The sequence below is a fragment of the Tachyglossus aculeatus genome, chromosome 20, assembly GCF_015852505.1.
Source record: "Tachyglossus aculeatus isolate mTacAcu1 chromosome 20, mTacAcu1.pri, whole genome shotgun sequence".
Taxonomy (NCBI): domain Eukaryota; kingdom Metazoa; phylum Chordata; class Mammalia; order Monotremata; family Tachyglossidae; genus Tachyglossus; species Tachyglossus aculeatus.
This window is the reverse complement of record NC_052085.1, coordinates 18,762,777-18,782,241: the sequence shown is the minus strand read 5'-3', so window position 1 is coordinate 18,782,241 and position 19,465 is coordinate 18,762,777. Positions and strand designations below refer to the sequence as shown.

The 19,465-nt window shown below is 46.0% G+C and overlaps 1 protein-coding gene across 1 annotated transcript in view; it reads right to left on the bottom strand.

Annotated features, from left to right (window-relative positions):
• Positions 1-9,996: 9,996 nt before the first annotated feature.
• The window catches only part of LOC119941619, a 30,219-nt gene continuing 20,750 nt past the window's right edge, over positions 9,997-19,465 (bottom strand). Inside the window, exon 8 of the mRNA XM_038762162.1 lies at positions 9,997-10,305. Coding sequence (XP_038618090.1) covers positions 10,101-10,305 — 205 coding nt within the window. The 3' untranslated portion in view covers positions 9,997-10,100. The remainder of the gene's footprint in view (positions 10,306-19,465) is intronic.

Here is a 19,465-nt window from a genome sequence, read left to right as displayed (position 1 = left end):
TGCCTGGCTGAGCTTTAACACATCTGAATCCCAGGTGACACAAGCAACTTCTGGGCGTGTGTTTGACTCCTGACCAGCGGCCCCCCTGGGGATTTAGCAGGAAATCGGAGAAAATCGCCAACTCTGCAGGGCCCCCTCTTTATAGACAGAAGGATGCCACGTTTCCCTCTGGGTTCAGAAAAATATTTAAGGCATAAGCTCAAGTCCCCCTTAAACGGAGACCGCAAAAGCAACTGAAATCGGGCGGGAGACTTCAGAAATAAAATCTCATCGTAAATGCAGCCGTGGCTCAATCTTGTCATGCTGCTAAACTTTTGTTCCCCAAAGTTAGCAACATCCATTTATCTTATCCTGATAGAGGCATTCTGGGAAGCAGTAGCAAAAATCAACTGGAACTCACTGGTTTCAGGTGAAAAGTATTAACGGAATGGGTTTTCCAGTTGGAATTATTTGGAAGACCTGAGCCTCTCTCCCCCACAGTGAGGGCAAGATTAAGGCCTTTTGACTGCTCAGTTGCAGGGTGGAGGACTAGAGCAGGGAGGCTTCGTTCTGTGCCCTTATCTTTATTCATTTGTTCATTCATTCAGTCGTATTTTTTGAGGGCTTACTGTGTGCAGAGCACTGTACTAAGCACTTGGGAAGTACAAGTCGGCAACATGAAGAGACGGTCCCTATCCAGCAAGGGGCTCACATCTAGAGTGGGGAGACAGACAACAAAACGAAACAAAGCAATCTAGCCTGGTGTTTGTTCTCCTGAAACACCTGCCAAATGAGTTTCCCCTATCCCTTTATAGCTATGGCTACATAGCTCTTCTTCCAAGGCTGTGGAGAAGAGTTGCCCCTGCCTTCGCGTCTTCCTGGCCCCCGAGGCGTCCCCGCAGGGGGCTACAAAGAGCCCTCTCCCCGTCTACAACCTCGAGGGGACCAAACTGGTCCAGCGAGGCCGAGCGCGGAGTGGGCTCGGAGGGGCATCTCCCTGGCAGGGGCATCCAGAGGCAGGACCCTGGCTTTCCCTGGGATCACCGAGGGGGATAAGAGGCTGGGCCGTGTCTACTTTGGTACATAGGACCAGTTGGCGCCGAGCCCCCTAGCTCTATTGGGTGATGACCTTCTCCTTCTCCTTCTCTGGGAGAAGCTGTGTCCCTGAAAAAGGTGGAAATATGAGAAGCCTCTTCCTCCTTTGACCCATCTGGGAAAACTGCATCGATTCCTAGTGCCTAAGGAGCAACACCTGCCCAGGCCCCTCTGTCCTCATAACCTTCCCTAGCCAACTGCCGAGGTTGGCATGGAGTCCTTTGAGGGAATGAGGAGCTTATTTTTTTTCTTCTTGGCTATAATAATTTATCAGTCATCAAGGTCAGGTGAATGAATGACTTTTAGAGCTCATCTTTTCTCTTCTTTTGATGGGGTGTTTTTGCCATACAGCTCTTCAGGTGCCCTCACAGTGTCTGTTACCATGCCTAGAGGGAGGAAATTTTGCCTGCCCATCTTTCTCTCTCTCTTTAATATCTTCCATTTATTCTTCCACGGGAAATGACTTTATAGGATGAAGCCATTCAAGGCAGAAGTACCTATGCCTGACTAATTCTTGTCAACCAAACCACAAGGCGCTTCAGATGAGTGTCGTGTTTTCTTACAAAGGGCTTTCAAACCCCCGATTAATGACTAGTTCGGAGAATCCGACCAAGCTGCAGTAGGTGCCTTATCGATCAGTCATTGAGGTGGTACAAAGCCAAAAATACACAAAGCTTGGCCCTCCGAGGAGTCAAATTAGGGGGTAGTGTTGGCGAAGGACGCGCGAGGAAAGGTGAAATCATAAAAAAAGGCAAGGATCAAGAATAAATATCACAGGAGTTTCAAAATGTTGGGGCCAAAGGAGCAGTCTCATGGCCTCACCTATCAGGCAGAGCAGTTGAGGATCCAACGGTCAAACGGTCACGATGACCACTCCGACCACAATATTCCAACAGATCGGAAGGCGGAGGTCAGAGAGGAGTAGATAACCCCTTGAAGTTGTCAAGGAGAGGGGACCTGAAAGCAAACTAAGCCTCAGCTAAGCTAAACTCATTACGGGCAGGGAACGTGTCTGCAAGTTCTGTTGTATTTTACTCTCCCAAGCGCTTAAAGTACATTGTTCTACACGTAGTAAGCGTTCAATAAATACCGTGTATTGACTGATTTAGAAAAAATGACCCTAGCAACTGAGTCAAATGTGGACGGGAGAAGGAGAGACTCGAAGGCGGGGATTCAAGTGAACAGACTGATGCCCTAATGGACATAGCCTTATAATCTACTGTTGCCTCTATTTGTAATTTATTTCAATGTCTGTCTACCCCATAGACTGTAAGCATCAATTTTTAATGGTATTTGCTAAGTAGTTAGTACGTGTCAAACACAGTTCTAAGCACAAGATAATCAAATTAGACACAGTCCTTGTATAATGGACTCTCATAGTTGGGTAGGCACCGTCTCTATATGTTACCGACTTGTACTTCCCGAGTGCTTAGTACAGTGCTCTGCACACAGTAAACGCTCAATAAATACGATTGAATGAATGAATGAATGAATGAATCTGAGGGAGTAAGATTTAATCCCCAATTTACAGATGAGGTAACTGAGGTACAGCGAAGTTAAGTGACTTGCTCAAGGTCACACAGTAGCTGAATGGCAGAGCTGGGATTGGAACCCAGGTCCTCGGACTCCCCAGGCCCAGGTCTTTTCCACTAAGCCATGTTGCTTCTCTTATGGAGAAGCGTGGTGGCTCAGTGGAAAGAGCACAGGCTTTGGAGTCAGAGGTCATGGGTTCGAATCCCGGTTCCGCCACATGTCTGCTGTGTGACCTTGGGCAAGCCACTTAACTTCTCTGAGCCTCAGTTGCCTCATCTGTAAAATGGGGATTAAGACTGTGAGCCCCACGTGGGATGACCTGATCACTTTGTATCCCCCCCAGCGCTTAGAACAGTGCTTTGCACATAGTAAGTGCTTAACAAATGGCATCATTATTTATTATTTATTATGGGCAAGGGTCAAATCTAACAATTCTATTTTGTTGTACCTTCCTAAACACTGAACATAATAAGCACTCAATAAATACCTTTCATTCATTCAATCATATTTATTGAGCGCTTACTGTGCGCAGAGCACTGTACTAAGTGCTTGGGAAGTACAAGTTGGCAACATATAGAGACGGTCCCTACGCAACAACGGGCTCACAGTCTAGAAGGGGGAGACAGACAACAAAATAAAACATGTGGACAGGTGTCAAGTCGTCAGAACAAAAAGAATGAAAGCAAAATGCACAGCATTAGCCAAATATAGTAAATATGTTCCAGTAAAATAAGTAGAGTAATTAATCATCATCATCATCATCATCAATCGTATTTATTGAGCGCTTACTATGTGCAGAGCACTGTACTAAGTGCTTGGGAAGTACAAATTGGCAACATATAGAGACAGTCCCTACCCAACAGTGGGCTCACAGTCTAAAAGGGGGAGACAGAGAACAAAACCAAACATACTAACAAAATAAAAGAAATAGAATAGTTATGTACAAGTAAAATAAATAGAGTAATAAATATGTACAAACATATATACATATATACAGGTGCTGTGGGGAAGGGTAGGAGGTAAGATGGGGGGGATGGAGAGGGGGATGAGGGGGAGAGGAAGGAAGGGGCTCAGTGTGGGAAGGCCTCCTGGAGGAGGTGAGCTCTCAGCAGGGCCTTGAAGGGAGGAAGAGAGCGAGCTTGGCGGATGGGCAGAGGAGTACAAACATATATACAGGTGCTGTGGGGAGGGGAAAGAGGTAGGGCGGGGGGGTGGGGAGAAGGAGAGGAAAAAGGGGGCTCAGTCTGGGAAGGCCTCTTGGAGGAGGTGAGCTCTCAGTAGGGCTTTGAAGGGAGGAAAAGAGCTAGCTTGGCGGATGTGTGGAGGGAGGGTATTCCAGGCCAGGGGAAGGACGTGGGCCGGGGGTCGACGGCGGGACAGGCGAGAACGAGGTACAGTGAGCGGCAGAGGAGCAGAGGTGTGGGCTGGGCTGGAGAAGGAGAGAAGGGAGGTGAGGTAGGAGGGGGTGAAGTAATAATAATAATAATAATGATGGCATTTGTTAAGCGCTTACTATGTGCAGAGCACTGTTCTAAGCGCTGGATACAAGGTGATTAAGTTGTCCCACATGGGGCTCACAGTCTTAATCCCCATTTTACAGATGAGATAACTGAGGCTCAGAGAATTGAAGTGACTTGCCCAAGGTAATGAAGCTGATTTCAGTTCGGCTGAGCCTTGAAGCTCCAATTTCCGTTCCAGTCCCAGCTCCAGTCTCAGCCCCCGGTACATCCTCAGCCCCAGCTCCAGCCCCATGGGGATCCAGCCTCAGCCAAAGCTCCAGCCTCAATCCCAGCTCCAGTTTCAGATCCAGCTCCAATCCCAGCCCCAGATTCAACCTCACTCCCAACCCCAGTTTCAGGCCAGCTCCAGGCAGCAATTTTCTAAAAAAATTCAGTCCACGTCTCCCCGCTCCTCAAGAACTTCTAGTGTTTGCCCATCCACTTCCACAGCAATCAGAAACTCCTTACCAACGACTTTAAAACACTCCATCAGCTCTCCCCCTCCTTCTTTACTTCAATGATTTCCTAGTATAATCCAGCTGCACATTTCATTCCTCTAACATCAGCCTCCTTATCATCATCATCATCATCAATCGTATTTATTGAGCCCTTACTACGTGCAGAGCACTGTACTAAGCGCTTGGGAAGTACAAATTGGCAACATATAGAGACGGTCCCTACCCAACAGTGGGCTCACAGTCTAAAAGGGGGAGACAGAGAACAAAACCAAACATACTAACAAAATAAAATAAATAGAATAGATATGTACAAATAAAATAAATAAATAAATAAATAAATAGAGTAAAAAATATGTACAAACATATATACATATATACAGGTGCTGTGGGGAAGGGAAGGAGGTAAGATGGGGGGATGGAGAGGGGGGCGAGGGGGAGAGGAAGGAGGGGGCTCCTTACTGCACCTCAAACTCATCTGTTCCACCAGTGACCCCATATCCATGTCCTACCTAAGGCCTGGAACTCCCCTTTTATATCCACCTTTTTCCACCTGCAAAGTCTTACTATAATCACATAGTAATAATAATGGCATTTGTTCAGCGCTTACTATGTGCCAAGCTCTGTTCTAAGCGCCGGGGTAGATACAAGGCAATCAGGCTGTCCCACGTGGGGCTCACAGTCTTAATCCCCATTTTACAGATGAGGTAACCGAGGCACAGAGAAGTGAAGTGACTTGCCCTAGGTCACACAGCAGAGAAGGGGCGGAGCCGGGATTAGAACCCACGACCTCCGACTCCCAAGCCCTGGCTCTTTCCACTGAACCACGTTGCTTCTCAAGAATCACATCTCCTCCAAGAATCCTTCCCCAACTAAGCCCTCATTTCTCCTACTCCCTCTCCCTTTTGAAACACCCATCACTTGTCTCCGTACTCTTTAAGCACTTGATATTCACTTCACCTTCAGCCCCGCAGTTTTTACGTACATACCCATAATTTATTTTAATATCTGTCTCTCACTCTAGACTATAAGCTCCTTGTGGGCAGGGAACTTGTCTACCAACTCCGTGGGGTTGTACTCTCCCAAGTGCTTAGTACAATGCTCCGCATTCAGTAAAGCTGCATGAGAAGCAGCATGGCCTAGTGAGAAGCAGCATAGTATAGTGAATAGAGCACAGGCCTGGGAGTTAGAAAGTCATGGGTTCTAATCCTGACTCTGCCACGTGTCCGCTGGGTGACCTTGGGCAAGTCACTTCACTGCTCTGGACTTCAGTTACCTCATCTGTAAAATGGGGATTAAGAGTGTGGGCCCCATGTGGGACAGGGACTGCATCCAACTTGATTTGCTTGTATCCACCCCAGCACTTACTACAGTGCCTGGCACTTAGTAAGTGCTTAACAAATAATAATAATAATAATAATAATAATAATGGCATGTACTATGTGCAAAGCACTGTTCTAAGCGCTGGGGAGATTACAGGGTGATCAGGTTGTCCCATGGAGGGCTCACAATCTTAATCCCCATTTTACAGATGAGGTAACTGAGGCACAGAGAAGTTAAGTGACTTGCCCAAAGCCACACAGCCGACAATTGGCGGAGCCGGGATTTGAACCCATGAACTCTGACTCCAAAGCCTGTGCTCTTTCCACTGAGCCACGATACCGTAATTACTGTTACTATTATTATTATTAAGATCCCAATCATCATCATCATCATCAATCGAATTTATTGAGTGCTGACTATGTGCAGAGCACTGTACTAAGCGCTTGGGAAGTACAAATTGGCAACATATAGAGACAGTCCCTACCCAACAGTGGGCTCACAGTCTAAAATAAATACCATTGATTGATTGTGTGCAATATTCTGCAATTCAAAGCATAAAATCAGAACACTGACTAAACATTAGTGATTATTAGTTTCCCCAGGATTCTGCGGAAAGGGATACATATTCTGCTTACTGTGGTAGTGATTTTTCAACTTTACTGGGCTGAAAAGTGTTATCCAATTTAGGATGAACAAATTAATCGCAAAACATCTTGCAGTAGGCTAAATCCTCCTGAACATCTCTGCTCAGTTTGAACTCTCTGTCAGCAACTTCTTCAATCATTTTCAGAAGTTCATCTGCTTTTTTGAAAATTTATGCAAGACTGTTGATTACTGTTAATAATAATAACAGTAATGGTACTTGTTGAGTGCTTACTTTGTACCACACACTGTTCTAAGCGCCGGAGTAAATACAAATTAATCAGGTTGGACACTGTCCCAGTCCCACATGGGGCTCACGGTCTTGATCCCCATTTTGCAGGTAACTGAGGCACAGAGAGGTGAAGTGACTTGCTGAAGGTCACACAGCAGGCAAGTGACAGAGCTGGGATTGGAACCCAGGTCCTTCTGACTCTCCAGCCCATGCTTTATCCACCAAGCCACACTGCTTCTGTAAACATTTTAATCCACAACGTTTAGCTGGTGGTGGAGATAGGAGTCTACACTTAATGGCATACTCGACAATTCATTCTCCCCCACCAGGGACGAAGGGATTCTCTGCCTCATCAGAAAACAACCCGGTATCAGGATTCATTCAATCGTATTTTTCATTCAATCGTATTTATTGAGCGCTTACTGTGTGCACGGCACTGTATGGGAGAGAAATTAAACCGTGCTAATCGGCACCAATCCCTGCCTGGTACGTAGCAGTGGGTTCACCCCATACGGGGTCCAAAATGAATTTTGGCTGAAAATAGTATTCATAAAACCCCTTTCTCTGCGTGAACGAGACCCTGATGCCATCTAGCAAGTGCCATTCAATGGTCTGCAGCCAGTGACCCACTTCTTGGGGTCGGGCAGACATCCCATCAGCTGCTGTGATTGCCAGTGGAGAAGGAACCAGGAGAATCCTCCATAGATCTCACTGAAAAAAAATCAATAATAATAATAATGGCATTTATTAAGCGCTTACTATGTGCAAAGCACTGTTCTAAGCGTTTTTCCAGGAGAGAAATGCCAGCTTGAAACTACAGATTTTCTGCGGGCTGAGAAAATCAAGGCCCTGGGCAGGGCTGGAGTTGATTAAGGAAGGGGTGAGATAACGTATCAGGTTGAGGACTACGCTATAGAGCCAAAGAGTTTGGATGTACTAAAAATTGTGAGTGGCTTAGTGGAAAGAGGATAGGCTTGGGAATCAGGAGACCTGGGTTCTAAGCCTGTTGTGGATGTGTAATCCTGGGAAAGTCATTTACTATTTCTGGGCCTCAGTTTCCTCATCTGTACCATGGAGATTAAATACGTGTTCTCCCTCCTTCTTTGATGGTGAAACTCATATGGGACAGGGACTTGGTCTGACCTGATTATCTTGTATTATGCCAGCACTTAGTAGTATGTATTGTAAACTTATACAATTTAAAGATTGTGAGAATACCACAATTGTATTTATTACTAGGTGACATTATTTTATTTTGTTAGTATGTTTGGTTTTGTTCTCTGTCTCCCCCTATTAGACTGTGAGCCCACTGTTGGGTAGGGACTGTCTCTATATGTTGCCAATTTGTACTTCCCAAGCGCTTAGTACAGTGCTCTGCACATAGTAAGCGCTCAATAAATACGATTGATGATTAAGCATCACTCTACATTAAAAAGACAATTCCTGGATATCTACACATTCAGTTCAAGTTGAATCTCTTTAAACTACACTAAAAAGCAAGTGATATTTTCTTACTTACTTGTATTTTCAACTAGTCAACTCCCTGCTTTTTAGAAAGCCTATAGTCCCTTCATGAAGCTGACAGTTTAAGGATAGTAAGTTATTTAATGAATTAGACAAGCAGCGTGGCTCAGTGGAAAAGAGCACGGGTTTTGGAGTCAGAGGTCATGGGTTCAAATCTCGGCTCTGCCAACTGTCAGCTGTGTGACTTTGGGCAAGTCACTTCACTTCTCTGTGCCTCAGTTCCCTCCTCTGTAAAATGGGGATTAGGACTGTGAGCCGCCCGTGGGACAACCTGATCACCTTGTAACCTCCCTAGCGCTTAGAACAGAGCTTTGCACATAGTAAGCACTTAATGAATGCCATTATTATTATTATTATTAATTAGCTCTTGAAAATCTTCTGAGACTCTATGCTGTGCTTTTCAGAGTAGGACAATGAGGTGGACAAGTCAAGGAGGACAGTCTTCACTTAAACTAATATTGGCAGAAATCTTTTATTCCACTTAACACTTAGTGAAGAAATACAGACTAAAAAGTGATTTGGTCTTTCTTTTCCATGTTGCCTCTCCAGGGCTAATGAACTTTCAGAAACTGGCCCTTTGGGCCAGGAACATGTTGTATCGTACTCTCCCAAGCACTTTGTACAGAGCTCTGCACACAGTAAGCGCTCAATAAATGCAATTAATTAATGGATTGATTGATAACGGCATACCCTGAACTTGCTGGAAGAGTAATATTTTCTGTGTTCTTATTTAATGGCACCCAAAATGAGTGAGATTGAGAGTGGACTCCATACCAGCTGCTGCTTAGTTCCTCAGATGTGTGCAGTGTTAGTTGGATGGATAGTTACAGTATTTAATAAGAGCTCCAGCCTAGATATAATGCTTTTTGCTTTTGACCTGACACCCAACCAATCAACCAATCAATCGTATTTTTTGAGCACTTACTACGTGTAGAGCAGTGTACTAAGTGCTTGGGAGTTGGTAAGCGGGTTCGGTGCCCATAGCGAGCTTCCAAAAGAGAGGGAGGATGTTCAGACTGTTACAGTCGCGTTAAGGTGGGAACCTCAGGGACAAAGTACAGTTTGCCACTGCTCTCCCCGACACGGGGAATGTGATCATGGAAAAGGATCTTTCACACCACGATGGAGATGGAATGTGCTCTCCGACGACATATGACTGCGGATACGAGCCGGCTCACAAATCCGCGACGCTTCTTGACTATCTGCCCCTGTGAGAGGAGGCCGAGGGTGGTGTCGCCCCAAAGATCATCATGCCAGGTGGCCAGGACTGGCAAACATTGTCTGACACTCAAGCCGGAACATTGCAATTGGAGTGGATTCTTAGACGCCTGGACGCTCTCCAGGAAATGCTCAGTTTCCCAAAGACCTCGCGGCCACTCTAAGAGGAGGAGAGGGACGTGTTCCAAAGCAGACAGAGGCAAAGAACTCGTGCTGTGGGTTTGTCCCTACTACCGGTGGTAGAGGTTTATCCGTTCAGCAGGTTGGTGATCTGAATTCTAAGGTCCTCACAGGATGTTGACAGAGAGCTAATTAGTTTTTGACCAGACAGGGTCCACCAGTCTCAGGACCGTTACGCTTGTCAAGAGTTTGACCTCCTGCCATACCAAAGTCACCCCATTTTGCAAAGAAAAAACCCAGTCCTCATAGATAGATGTGGGTAGCATCGGTGCTAAGAATACATGAGAGGCACTTTTAACATAAAAAAGAAGGCTTTAATACTACTACGGGCTTGTTAGGATGGTCATAAGAGGGGATGGGATTTTACTGGACGGACAGTTGTGAAGGGGGCAGGTGGGCGTGAGTAGGGTGGGACCTTATTTAATAGATGGCAGTGGAAGAGGAGAGGCCGAGTTTGACAGGTGGGGGATAAGGGTAACCGAATGACTCATTACCAAACTCAACAGAGTCTGCACTGTGCTCGTCGTGATCTGTCATGGGAATGCTGTCACCATCACCTTCACTGTCGTTTGCCTCCCGGTCATCGCTCCCGCTGATGTTTTGTGCATTGTTGAGCACCAGTAGTCTGTAAAACATACAAGTGTCTTCAGCATAAGTACATTTTTATGAGCCTTAATTAGCTCCTGAAGCCAAGTTTAGTTTAGATTCTAATAGCTCACCTCCTCCGGGAGGCCTTCCCAGACTGAGCCCCCTCCTTCCTTTATTCGTTCATTCATTCAATCGTATTTATTGAGCGCTTACTGTGTGCAGAGCACGGTACTAAGCGCTTGGGATGTCCAAGTTGGCAACCTATAGAGACAGTCCCTACCCAACAACGGTCTCCCCCTCCCCATCCCCCCCGCCCTACCTCCTTCCCCTCCCCACAGCACCTGTATATATGTTTGTACAGATTAATTACTCTATTTTACTTGTACATATTTACTCTTCTATTTATTTTATTTTGTTAATATGTTTTGTTTTGTTGCCCATCTCCCCCTTCTAGACCATGAGCCCGTTATTGGGTAGGGACCGTCTCTATATCTTGCCAACTTGGACTTCCCAAGCGCTTAGTACAGTGCTCTGCACACAGTAAGCGCTCAATAAATACGACTGAATGAATGAATGAATAATTTGAATGCATACCACCACTCACACAATCACATACACACCTTCACTCCTGCATGTCCACATATATAATAATGTTGGCATTTGTTAAGCACTTACTATGCGCCAAGCACTGTTCCAAGTGCTGGAATTGGATTGGACATAGTCCCCGTCCCCATCCCACCCGGGGCTCACATTCTAAATCCCCATTTTACAGTTGAGGGAACTGAGGCACAGAGAAGTTAAGTGACTTGCCCAAGGTCGCACAGAAGACAAGTGGCAGAGCCAGGATTAGAACCCATGACCTTTCGGCTCCCAGGTCTGTGCTGTATCCACTAGGCCACGCTGCTTCTCATCCATTAACCACATATATTAATGCATTTATACACGCTTATATACCCATTTGACCAATTTGCACATTTCTGTATATAATAATGGCATTTATTAAGTGCTTACTATGTGCAAAGCACTGTTCTAAGCACTGTAGAGGTTACAAGGTGATCAAGTTGTCCCACAGGGGGCTCACAGTCTTAATCCCCATTTTACAGATGAGGGAACTGAGGCACAGAGAAGTGACGTGACTTGCCCAAAGTCACACAGCTGACAGTTGGCAGAGCCGGGATTTGAACCTGCGACCTCTGACTCCAAAGCCTGGGCTCTTCCCCCTGAGCCACGCTTCTTCTCTGTATATGTACATTCATTTCATGCAAACATACGCACACGCTTTCTAACACTCTTCTTTTTGAGCACCAGTGTGAGGACGCTGCTCAATTCTAATTACATTATTTTTATAGTGTTTTCCCACATCAGACTAACGCTGCAAAATTTATTTTGGCTGAAATACTTCTTCCCACCTGGTCTTTGACTTGAAGAGAGTGATTGAAGTAAATATTAATGTCCACTTCAATTTAGCACTACCAAATGACAGATCTATTTGGCCAAGTTACGAGCGGGTATCTGTTAGCCCTGAAGGCTGCTTTGATGAATACTGGGTGAAAAAAAATACTTTGAAAATTAAAATACCTATTTCAACATCTCTCATAATTGAATTTACCTAGCTATTTGATAATGTAACTATATTTATTTTTTACTGTTTTTTAATGTAGTCTCTGTCCATTTTTTTGATCCTGGAAATGCATTAATGAGTTTTATGTTTTATAATAATAATGACGGCATTTATTAAGTGCTTACTATGTGCAAAGCACTGTTCTAAGCGCTGGGGAGGTTACAAGGTGATCAGGTTGTCCCACGGGGGGCTCACAGTCTTCATCCCCATTTGACAGATGAGGTACACAGAGAAGTAAAACGACTTGCCCAAAGTCACACAGCTGGCAATTGGCGGAACCGGGATTTAAACCCATGACCTCTGACTCCAAAGCCCATGCTCTTTCCGCTGAGCCACGCTGCTTCCCTTATATGAGGGATATATAAGATATAATCAATCAATCAATTGTATTTATTGAGCGCTTACTGTGTGCAGAGCACTGTACTAAGCGCTTGGGAAGTCCAAGTTGGCAACATATAGAGACAGTCCCTACCCAACAGTGGGCTCACAGTCTAAAAGGGGGAAACAGAGAACAGAACCAAACATACTAACAAAATAAAATAAATAGAATAGATAATAAATAGAATAGATATATAAGAGGATATCTTATTTATCCTCTGGACTGTAAGTTCACTGTGGGCAGGAAACATGTACCAACATATTATACTCTCCTAAGTGCTTAGTTCAGTGGCTCTGCATACACTAAGCACTCAATAAATACTATTTATTGATTGATTGATCTTATGAGAATCCTACTTTATATAGTGCTCTTTTATTTAACAGGCTCCTCCTGCTCATCGAAGCAGCCTTCAGGGCTAATAGATACCCGCTCGTATCTTGGCCAAATAGATCCGTGCTCTGCACACAGTAAGCGCTCAATAAATACGATTGATTGATTGATTGATTGATCTGTCATTTGGTACTACTAGCTTGAAGTGGACATTAATATTTACTTTTAGACTGTGAGCCCACTGTTGGGTAGGGACTGTCTCTATGTGTTGCCAATTTGTACTTCCCAAGCGCTTAGTACAGTGCTCTGCACATAGTAAGCGCTCAATAAATACGATTGATTGATTGATTGATTTACTTCAATCGCTCCCTTCAAGTCAGCTCTCTTCAAGCTCTTTGTGGGCAGGGATCACTTCTTTCAACTCTGTTGTACGGTGCTTTCCCAGGCACCTCAGACAGGGTGCTGCGCACACACTAAATAAATACTCTTGATTGATTGTTTGATTAAAACCTTAGGTTAATGGAACCAGTTAAGGAAGCTGAGATGTAATAGTCCATACCACTTGTCGGCTGTGTGACTTTGGGCGGGTCACTTAATTTCTCTGTGCCTCAGTTCCCTCATCTGTAAAGTGGGGATCGAGACTCTGAGCCCCACATGGGACCAACTGATCACCCTGTATCCCCCCCCCCCAGCACTTAGAACAGTGCTTTGCACATAGTAAGCGCTTAACAAATGCCATCATTATTATATATAGATATAGATATACATGCTCTGGCTTTGGAGTCAGAGGCCACGGGTTCAAACCCCAGCTCCGCTGATTGTCAGCTGTGTGACTTTGGGCAAGTCACTTGACTTCTCTGGGCCTCTGTTACCTCATCTGTAAAATGGGGATGGAGACTGTGAGCCCCCTGTGGGACAACCCGATCACCTTTTAACCTCCCCAGTGCTTAGAACAGTGCTTTGCACATAGTAAGCGCTCAATACAATAAATGCCATTATTATTATTATTACTATTGTATGTTTCCAACTTGTACTTCCCAAGCGCTTAGTACAGTGCTGTGCACCCAGTTAGCGCTCAATAAATACGATCGAATGAATGAATACACAGACGTAGCCGCAAACACTACCTCTATTCCTTCCTCCCAACCTCCTTAGTTGACTCTCCTCCGTCTCTTTCTTGTCCCTCCTTTCTCTTCCATGGAGTGGTCAACGAATCTATCAACTAATGGCCTTTACTGAGCACTTACTGTGTGCAGAGCACTGTACTAAGTGCTTGGGAGACGACGGAGTTGGTTAACACGGTCCCGGCTTGCAACGAGGGGGAGGCAGACGTTAACCTAAATAAATTACAGATGTGTGTATCGTGATGTGGGGCTGAGAGTGAGGTGAATGCCTAGCTCCCAAAGGGTCTGGACCCAAGGTCATTGATATCGCAGAAGGGAGAGGGAGCTGGGGAAAAAGGGGCTTAAATGGGGAAGCCTTTTGGAGGAAATGTGACTATAACAGGGCTTCCGAAGGTGGGGAGAGGAGTGGTCTGGCCTATTTAGAGGGGGACAGAGTGCCAGGCCAGAGGGAGGTTGTCGGAAAAGGATCAGTGGTGAGATTGGCGAGATCCGGGCACAGTGAACAAGCTAGCCTAGAGGAGCTGGGCTGTGGTAGTAAATCAGCAAGGTGAGAGGGGAGCGGGCAAGGCAATTGAATGCTTTAAAGCCGATGGTGAGGAGTTTCTGTTTGCCGCGAAGGTGGATGGCAACCACCGGAGGTTCTCGAGGAATGGGGGGACATGGACTGGACTTATTTTTAGAAAAATGACGGGGGCAGCCGACGCAGGAAATGTCAGCCAGGACGTCAGCAGTAGTCACGGAGAGACGGGATAAGTGCTTGGATCAGCGCAGCAGTGGTTTATGCGGAGAGGAAAGGAGAGGATTTTAGTGACGTTGCGGAGGTTGAACTGACAGGATCTGGTGGCAGATTAAATAAATGGGTTGAATGAGAGAGATGAGTTGAGGATAATGCCGAGGTTTTGGGCCTGTGAGATAGGGAAGATAGTGGGATTGACAGGGTTTGGGTGGGAGGGTAAGGAGTTCTGATTGGTTCTGTTCTCTGTCTCCCCCTTTTAGACTGTGAGCCCACTGTTGGGTAGGGACTGTCTCTATGTGTTGCCAATTTGTACTTCCCAAGTGCTTAGTACAGTGCTCTGCACATAGTAAGCGCTCAATAAATACGATTGATTGATTGATTGATTGATTGATTGATTGGGGTACTTTTAGTTCGAGTTGTTGGTGGGACATTGAGGTAGAGATGTCCTGGAGGCAGGAGACCACAGAGAAGGAGAAAAGTCAGGGCTGGAGGGCCATTTCTGGCTTGACTCGGCCTAGGGGAAGGTTTAGGGAAGGGAACCTGTCCTCTTCCCCACCTGTCCTGGACTGAGTCTGGAAGCAGCACATTGTCCTGGGAATCAGAGAGCCTGGGCTCTAATCCCAGTCCTGCCACTTGTCTGCTGCGTGACCTCGGCCAAATCACTGAAATTCTCCGTGCCTCAGTTACCTCATCTGTAAAATGGGGATTCAAACTGTGAGCCCCATTTGGGACAGGACTGCGTCCAACCTGATTACCTAGTATCTACCCCAGTGCTTATATAAAGCCTGGCAGATACTCATCCATCCATTCATTCATTCAATCACATGTATTGAGCGCTTACTGTGTGCAGAGCACGGTACTAAAAAGCTTGGGAGAGTACAATACAGCAATAAACAGTCACATTCCCTGCCCACAACTGGCTCACCGTCTACAGTGGGGGAGACAGACATCAATACAAATAAATAAAATTACAGATATATACATAAGTGCTGTGGGGCTGGGAGGGGGGGAGAGGAAAGGGAGCAAGTCAAGGCGATTAAGAATAATAATAATGATAATGGCATTTATTAAGTGCTTACTATGTGCAAAGCACTGTTCTAAGCGCTGGGGAAGTTACAAGGTGATCAGGTTGTCCCATGGGGGGCTCACAGTCTTCATCCCCATTTTACAGATGGGGTAACTGAGACCCAGAGAAGTTAAGTAATAATAATAATAATAATAATAATGGCATTTATTAAGCGCTTACTATGTGCAAAGCACTGTTCTAAGCGCTGGGGAGGTTACAAGGTGATCAGGTTGTCCCCCCGGGGGGCTCACAGTCTTCATCCCCATTTTCCAGATGGGGTAACTGAGGCCCAGAGAAGTTAAGTAATAATAATAATAATAATAATAATAATAATGGCATTTATTAAGCACTTACTATGTGCAAAGCACTGTTCTAAGCGCTGGGGAGGTTACAAGGTGATCAGGTTGTCCCCCCGGGGGGCTCACAGTCTTCATCCCCATTTTACAGATGGGGTAACTGAGGCCCAGAGAAGTTGTTATAATAATAATAATAATAATGGCATTTATTAAGCGCTTACTATGTGCAAAGCACTGTTCTAAGCGCTGGGGAGGTTACAAGGTGATCAGGTTGTCCCCCCGGGGGGCTCACAGTCTTCATCCCCATTTTCCAGATGGGGTAACTGAGGCCCAGAGAAGTGAAGTGACTTGCCCAAAGTCACACAGCTGACAATTGGCGGAGCTGGGGTTTGAACCCATGACCTCTGATTCCAAAGCCCGGGCTCCTGTCCACTGAGCCACGCTGCTCAGGGAGTGGAGTGGGAGATGAGGAAAAGTGGGGCTCCGTCTGGGAAGGGGATGAGAGTGCCTTCAGTAAGGCTTTGAAGGGAGGGATCCTGTCGGATTTGAGGAGGGAGGGTGTTCCGGGCGAGAGGCAGGATGTGGGTTAGGGTTCGGTGGCAAGACAGGTGACACTGAGGCACAGTGAGAAGGTTAGCATTAGAGGAACAAAGTGTGTGGGCTGGGTTGTAGAAAGAGAAAAGTGAGGTGAGGTAAGGGGGGGAAAGTAGTGGAGTGCTTTAAAGCCAACGATGAGGAGTTTTCGTTCGATTCATTCATTCATTCATTCATTCAATGGCATTTATTGAGCGCTTACTGTGTGCAGAGCACTGCACTAAGCACTTGGGAAGTACAAGTTGGCTAGGGTTCGGTGGCGAGACAGGTGAGACTGAGGCACAGTGAGAAGGTAAGCATTAGAGGAACGAAGCATGTGGGCTGGGTTGTAGAAAGAGAAAAGTGAGGTGAGGTAAGAGGGGAAAGGTAGTGGAGTGCTTTAAAGCCAACGATGAGGAGTTTTCGTTCGATTCATTCATTCATTCATTCATTCAATGGCATTTATTGAGCGCTTACTGTGTGCAGAGCACTGCACTAAGCACTTGGGAAGTACAAGTTGGCTAGGGTTCGGTGGCAAGACAGGTGAGACTGAGGCACAGTGAGAAGGTAAGCATTAGAGGAACGAAGCGTGTGGGCTGGGTTGTAGAAAGAGAAAAGTGAGGTGAGGTAAGAGGGGGAAAGGTAGTGGAGTGCTTTAAAGCCAACGATGAGGAGTTTTCGTTCGATTTATTCATTCATTCAGTGGCATTTATTGAGCGCTTACTGTGTGCAGAGCACTGCACTAAGCGCTTGGCAAGTACAAGTTGGCAACAGATAGAGACGGTCCCTACCCAACAGCGGACCAGACCGGAACTGACCAGACCGGACCAAACAAGGCCGGCCAAGGCCAGACCAGGCCGAACAGGACCAGACCGGACCGGACCAGACCTGACAGGACCGTGAGCTTGACGGTCTATTATTTACTCTATTTATTTATTTATTACTCTATTTATTTATTCATTACTCTATTTATTTATTTATTTTACTTGTACATTTCTATCCTACTTATTTTATTTTGTTGGTATGTTTGGTTCTGTTCTCTGTCTCCCCCTTTTAGACTGTGAGCCCACTGTTGGGTAGGGACTGTCTCTATGTGATGCCAATTTGTACTTCCCAAGCGCTTAGTACAGTGCTCTGCACATAGTAAGCGCTCAATAAATACGATTGATTGATTGATTGATTGATCGATTGACCGGGACCTTTTAGACTGTGAGCCCACTGTTGGGTAGGGACCGTCTCTATATGTTGCCAATTTGTACTTCCCAAGCGCTTAGTACAGTGCTCTGCACATAGTAAGCGCTCAATAAATACGATCGATGAGGACCGGACCGGACCGGACCAGAGCGGCCGGGGCTCGGAGGTGGATGGGCAACTACTAGAGTTTTTTGAGGAGCAGGGTGACATACCCTGAACGTTTTTGTAGAAAAATAATCCGGGCAGCTCAATAATAATAAAAATAATAATAACATTTATTGAGTGCTTCCTATGTGCACTGTTCTAAGCACGGGGGGGGATACAAGGTGATCAGGTTGTCCCCCGCGGGGCTCACAGTCTTCATCCCCATTTTCCAGATGAGGGAACTGAGGCCCAGAGAAGGGAAGTGACTTGCCCAAAGTCACACAGCTGACAATTGGTGGGGCTGGGATTCGAACCCATGACCTATTTATTTTATTTTGTTAATATGTTTTGTTTTGTTCTCTGCCTCCCCCTTCTAGACTGTAAGCCCACTGTTGGGTAGGGACCATCTCTAGATGTACTTCCCAAGCGCTTAGTACAGTGCTCTGCACACAGTAAGCGCTCAATAAATATGATTGAATGAACGAATGAATGAAATCCCAGCTCCGCCACTTGTCAGCTGTGTGATTTGGGCAAGTCACTTAACTTCTCTGGGCCTCAGTTCCCTCATCTGTAAAATGGGGGTGAAGACTGTGAGCCCCCCTTGGGACAGCCGGATTTATTCATCATTCAATCGTATTTATTGAGCGCTTACTGTGTGCAGAGCACTGTACTAAGCGCTTGGGAAGTACAAGTTGGCAACGTATAGAGACGGTCCCTAACCAACAGCGGGCTCATGTTTCCAGGCAATGTGCTAAGCGCTGGGGAAGATGAAAGCTAATCAGGTTGGACACAATCCACGTCCCCACGTGGGACTCCCAGTCTCAATCCCTATTTTTACAGATGAGGCAACAGAGGCCCAGAGAAGTGAAGCGACTTGCCCAAAGTCACACAGCTGACGCTTGGCGGAGCCGGGATTCGAACCCATGACCTCTGACTCCAAAGCCCGGGCTCTTTCCACTGAGCCACGCTGCTGCATGAAGTATGGACTGGAGAAGGGAGAGACGGGAGACTGGGAGGTCAGCAGGGAGACTGATGCAGTAATCCGGGTGGGATAGGATGAGATAGTACACTAAGTAATTTTTAAAAAAATAAGTTTCTGGGAATTCTGCACCAGGAGCTTGACCCCCATCAAAGCAGCTCTGCTGCTTTCAAGGGGCCAAGGGGTGCATTCTTAAAAAGGAGAAGCAGCATGGCTCTGTGGAAAGAGCACGGGTTTTGGAGTCAGAGGTCATGGGTTCAAATCTCGGCTCTGCCAATTGTCAGCTGTGTGACTTTGGGCAAGTCACTTCACTTCTCTGGGCCTCAGTTCCCTCATCTGGAAAAGGGGGATTGACTGTGAGCCCCCCGTGGGACAACCTGATCACCTTGTAACCTCCCCAGCGCTTAGAACAGTGCTTTGCACATAGTAAGCGCTTAATAAACGCCATTATTATTATTATTATTATTATTATTATTATTCTGACCACAGCCGCCCTAAGATTAGTGAAGCAGCGTGGCTCAGTGGAATGAGCGTGGGCTTTGGAGTCAGAGGGCATGGGTTCAAATCCCAGCTCCACCAATTGTCAGCTGGGTGACGGTGGGCAAGTCACTTCACTTCTCTGGGCCTCAGTTCCCCCATCTGTAAAATGGGGATGAAGACTGTGAGCCCTCCATGGGACAACCTGATCACCTTGTAACCTCCCCAGTGCTTAGAACAGTGCTTTGCACATAGTAACTGCTTAATAAATGCCATTA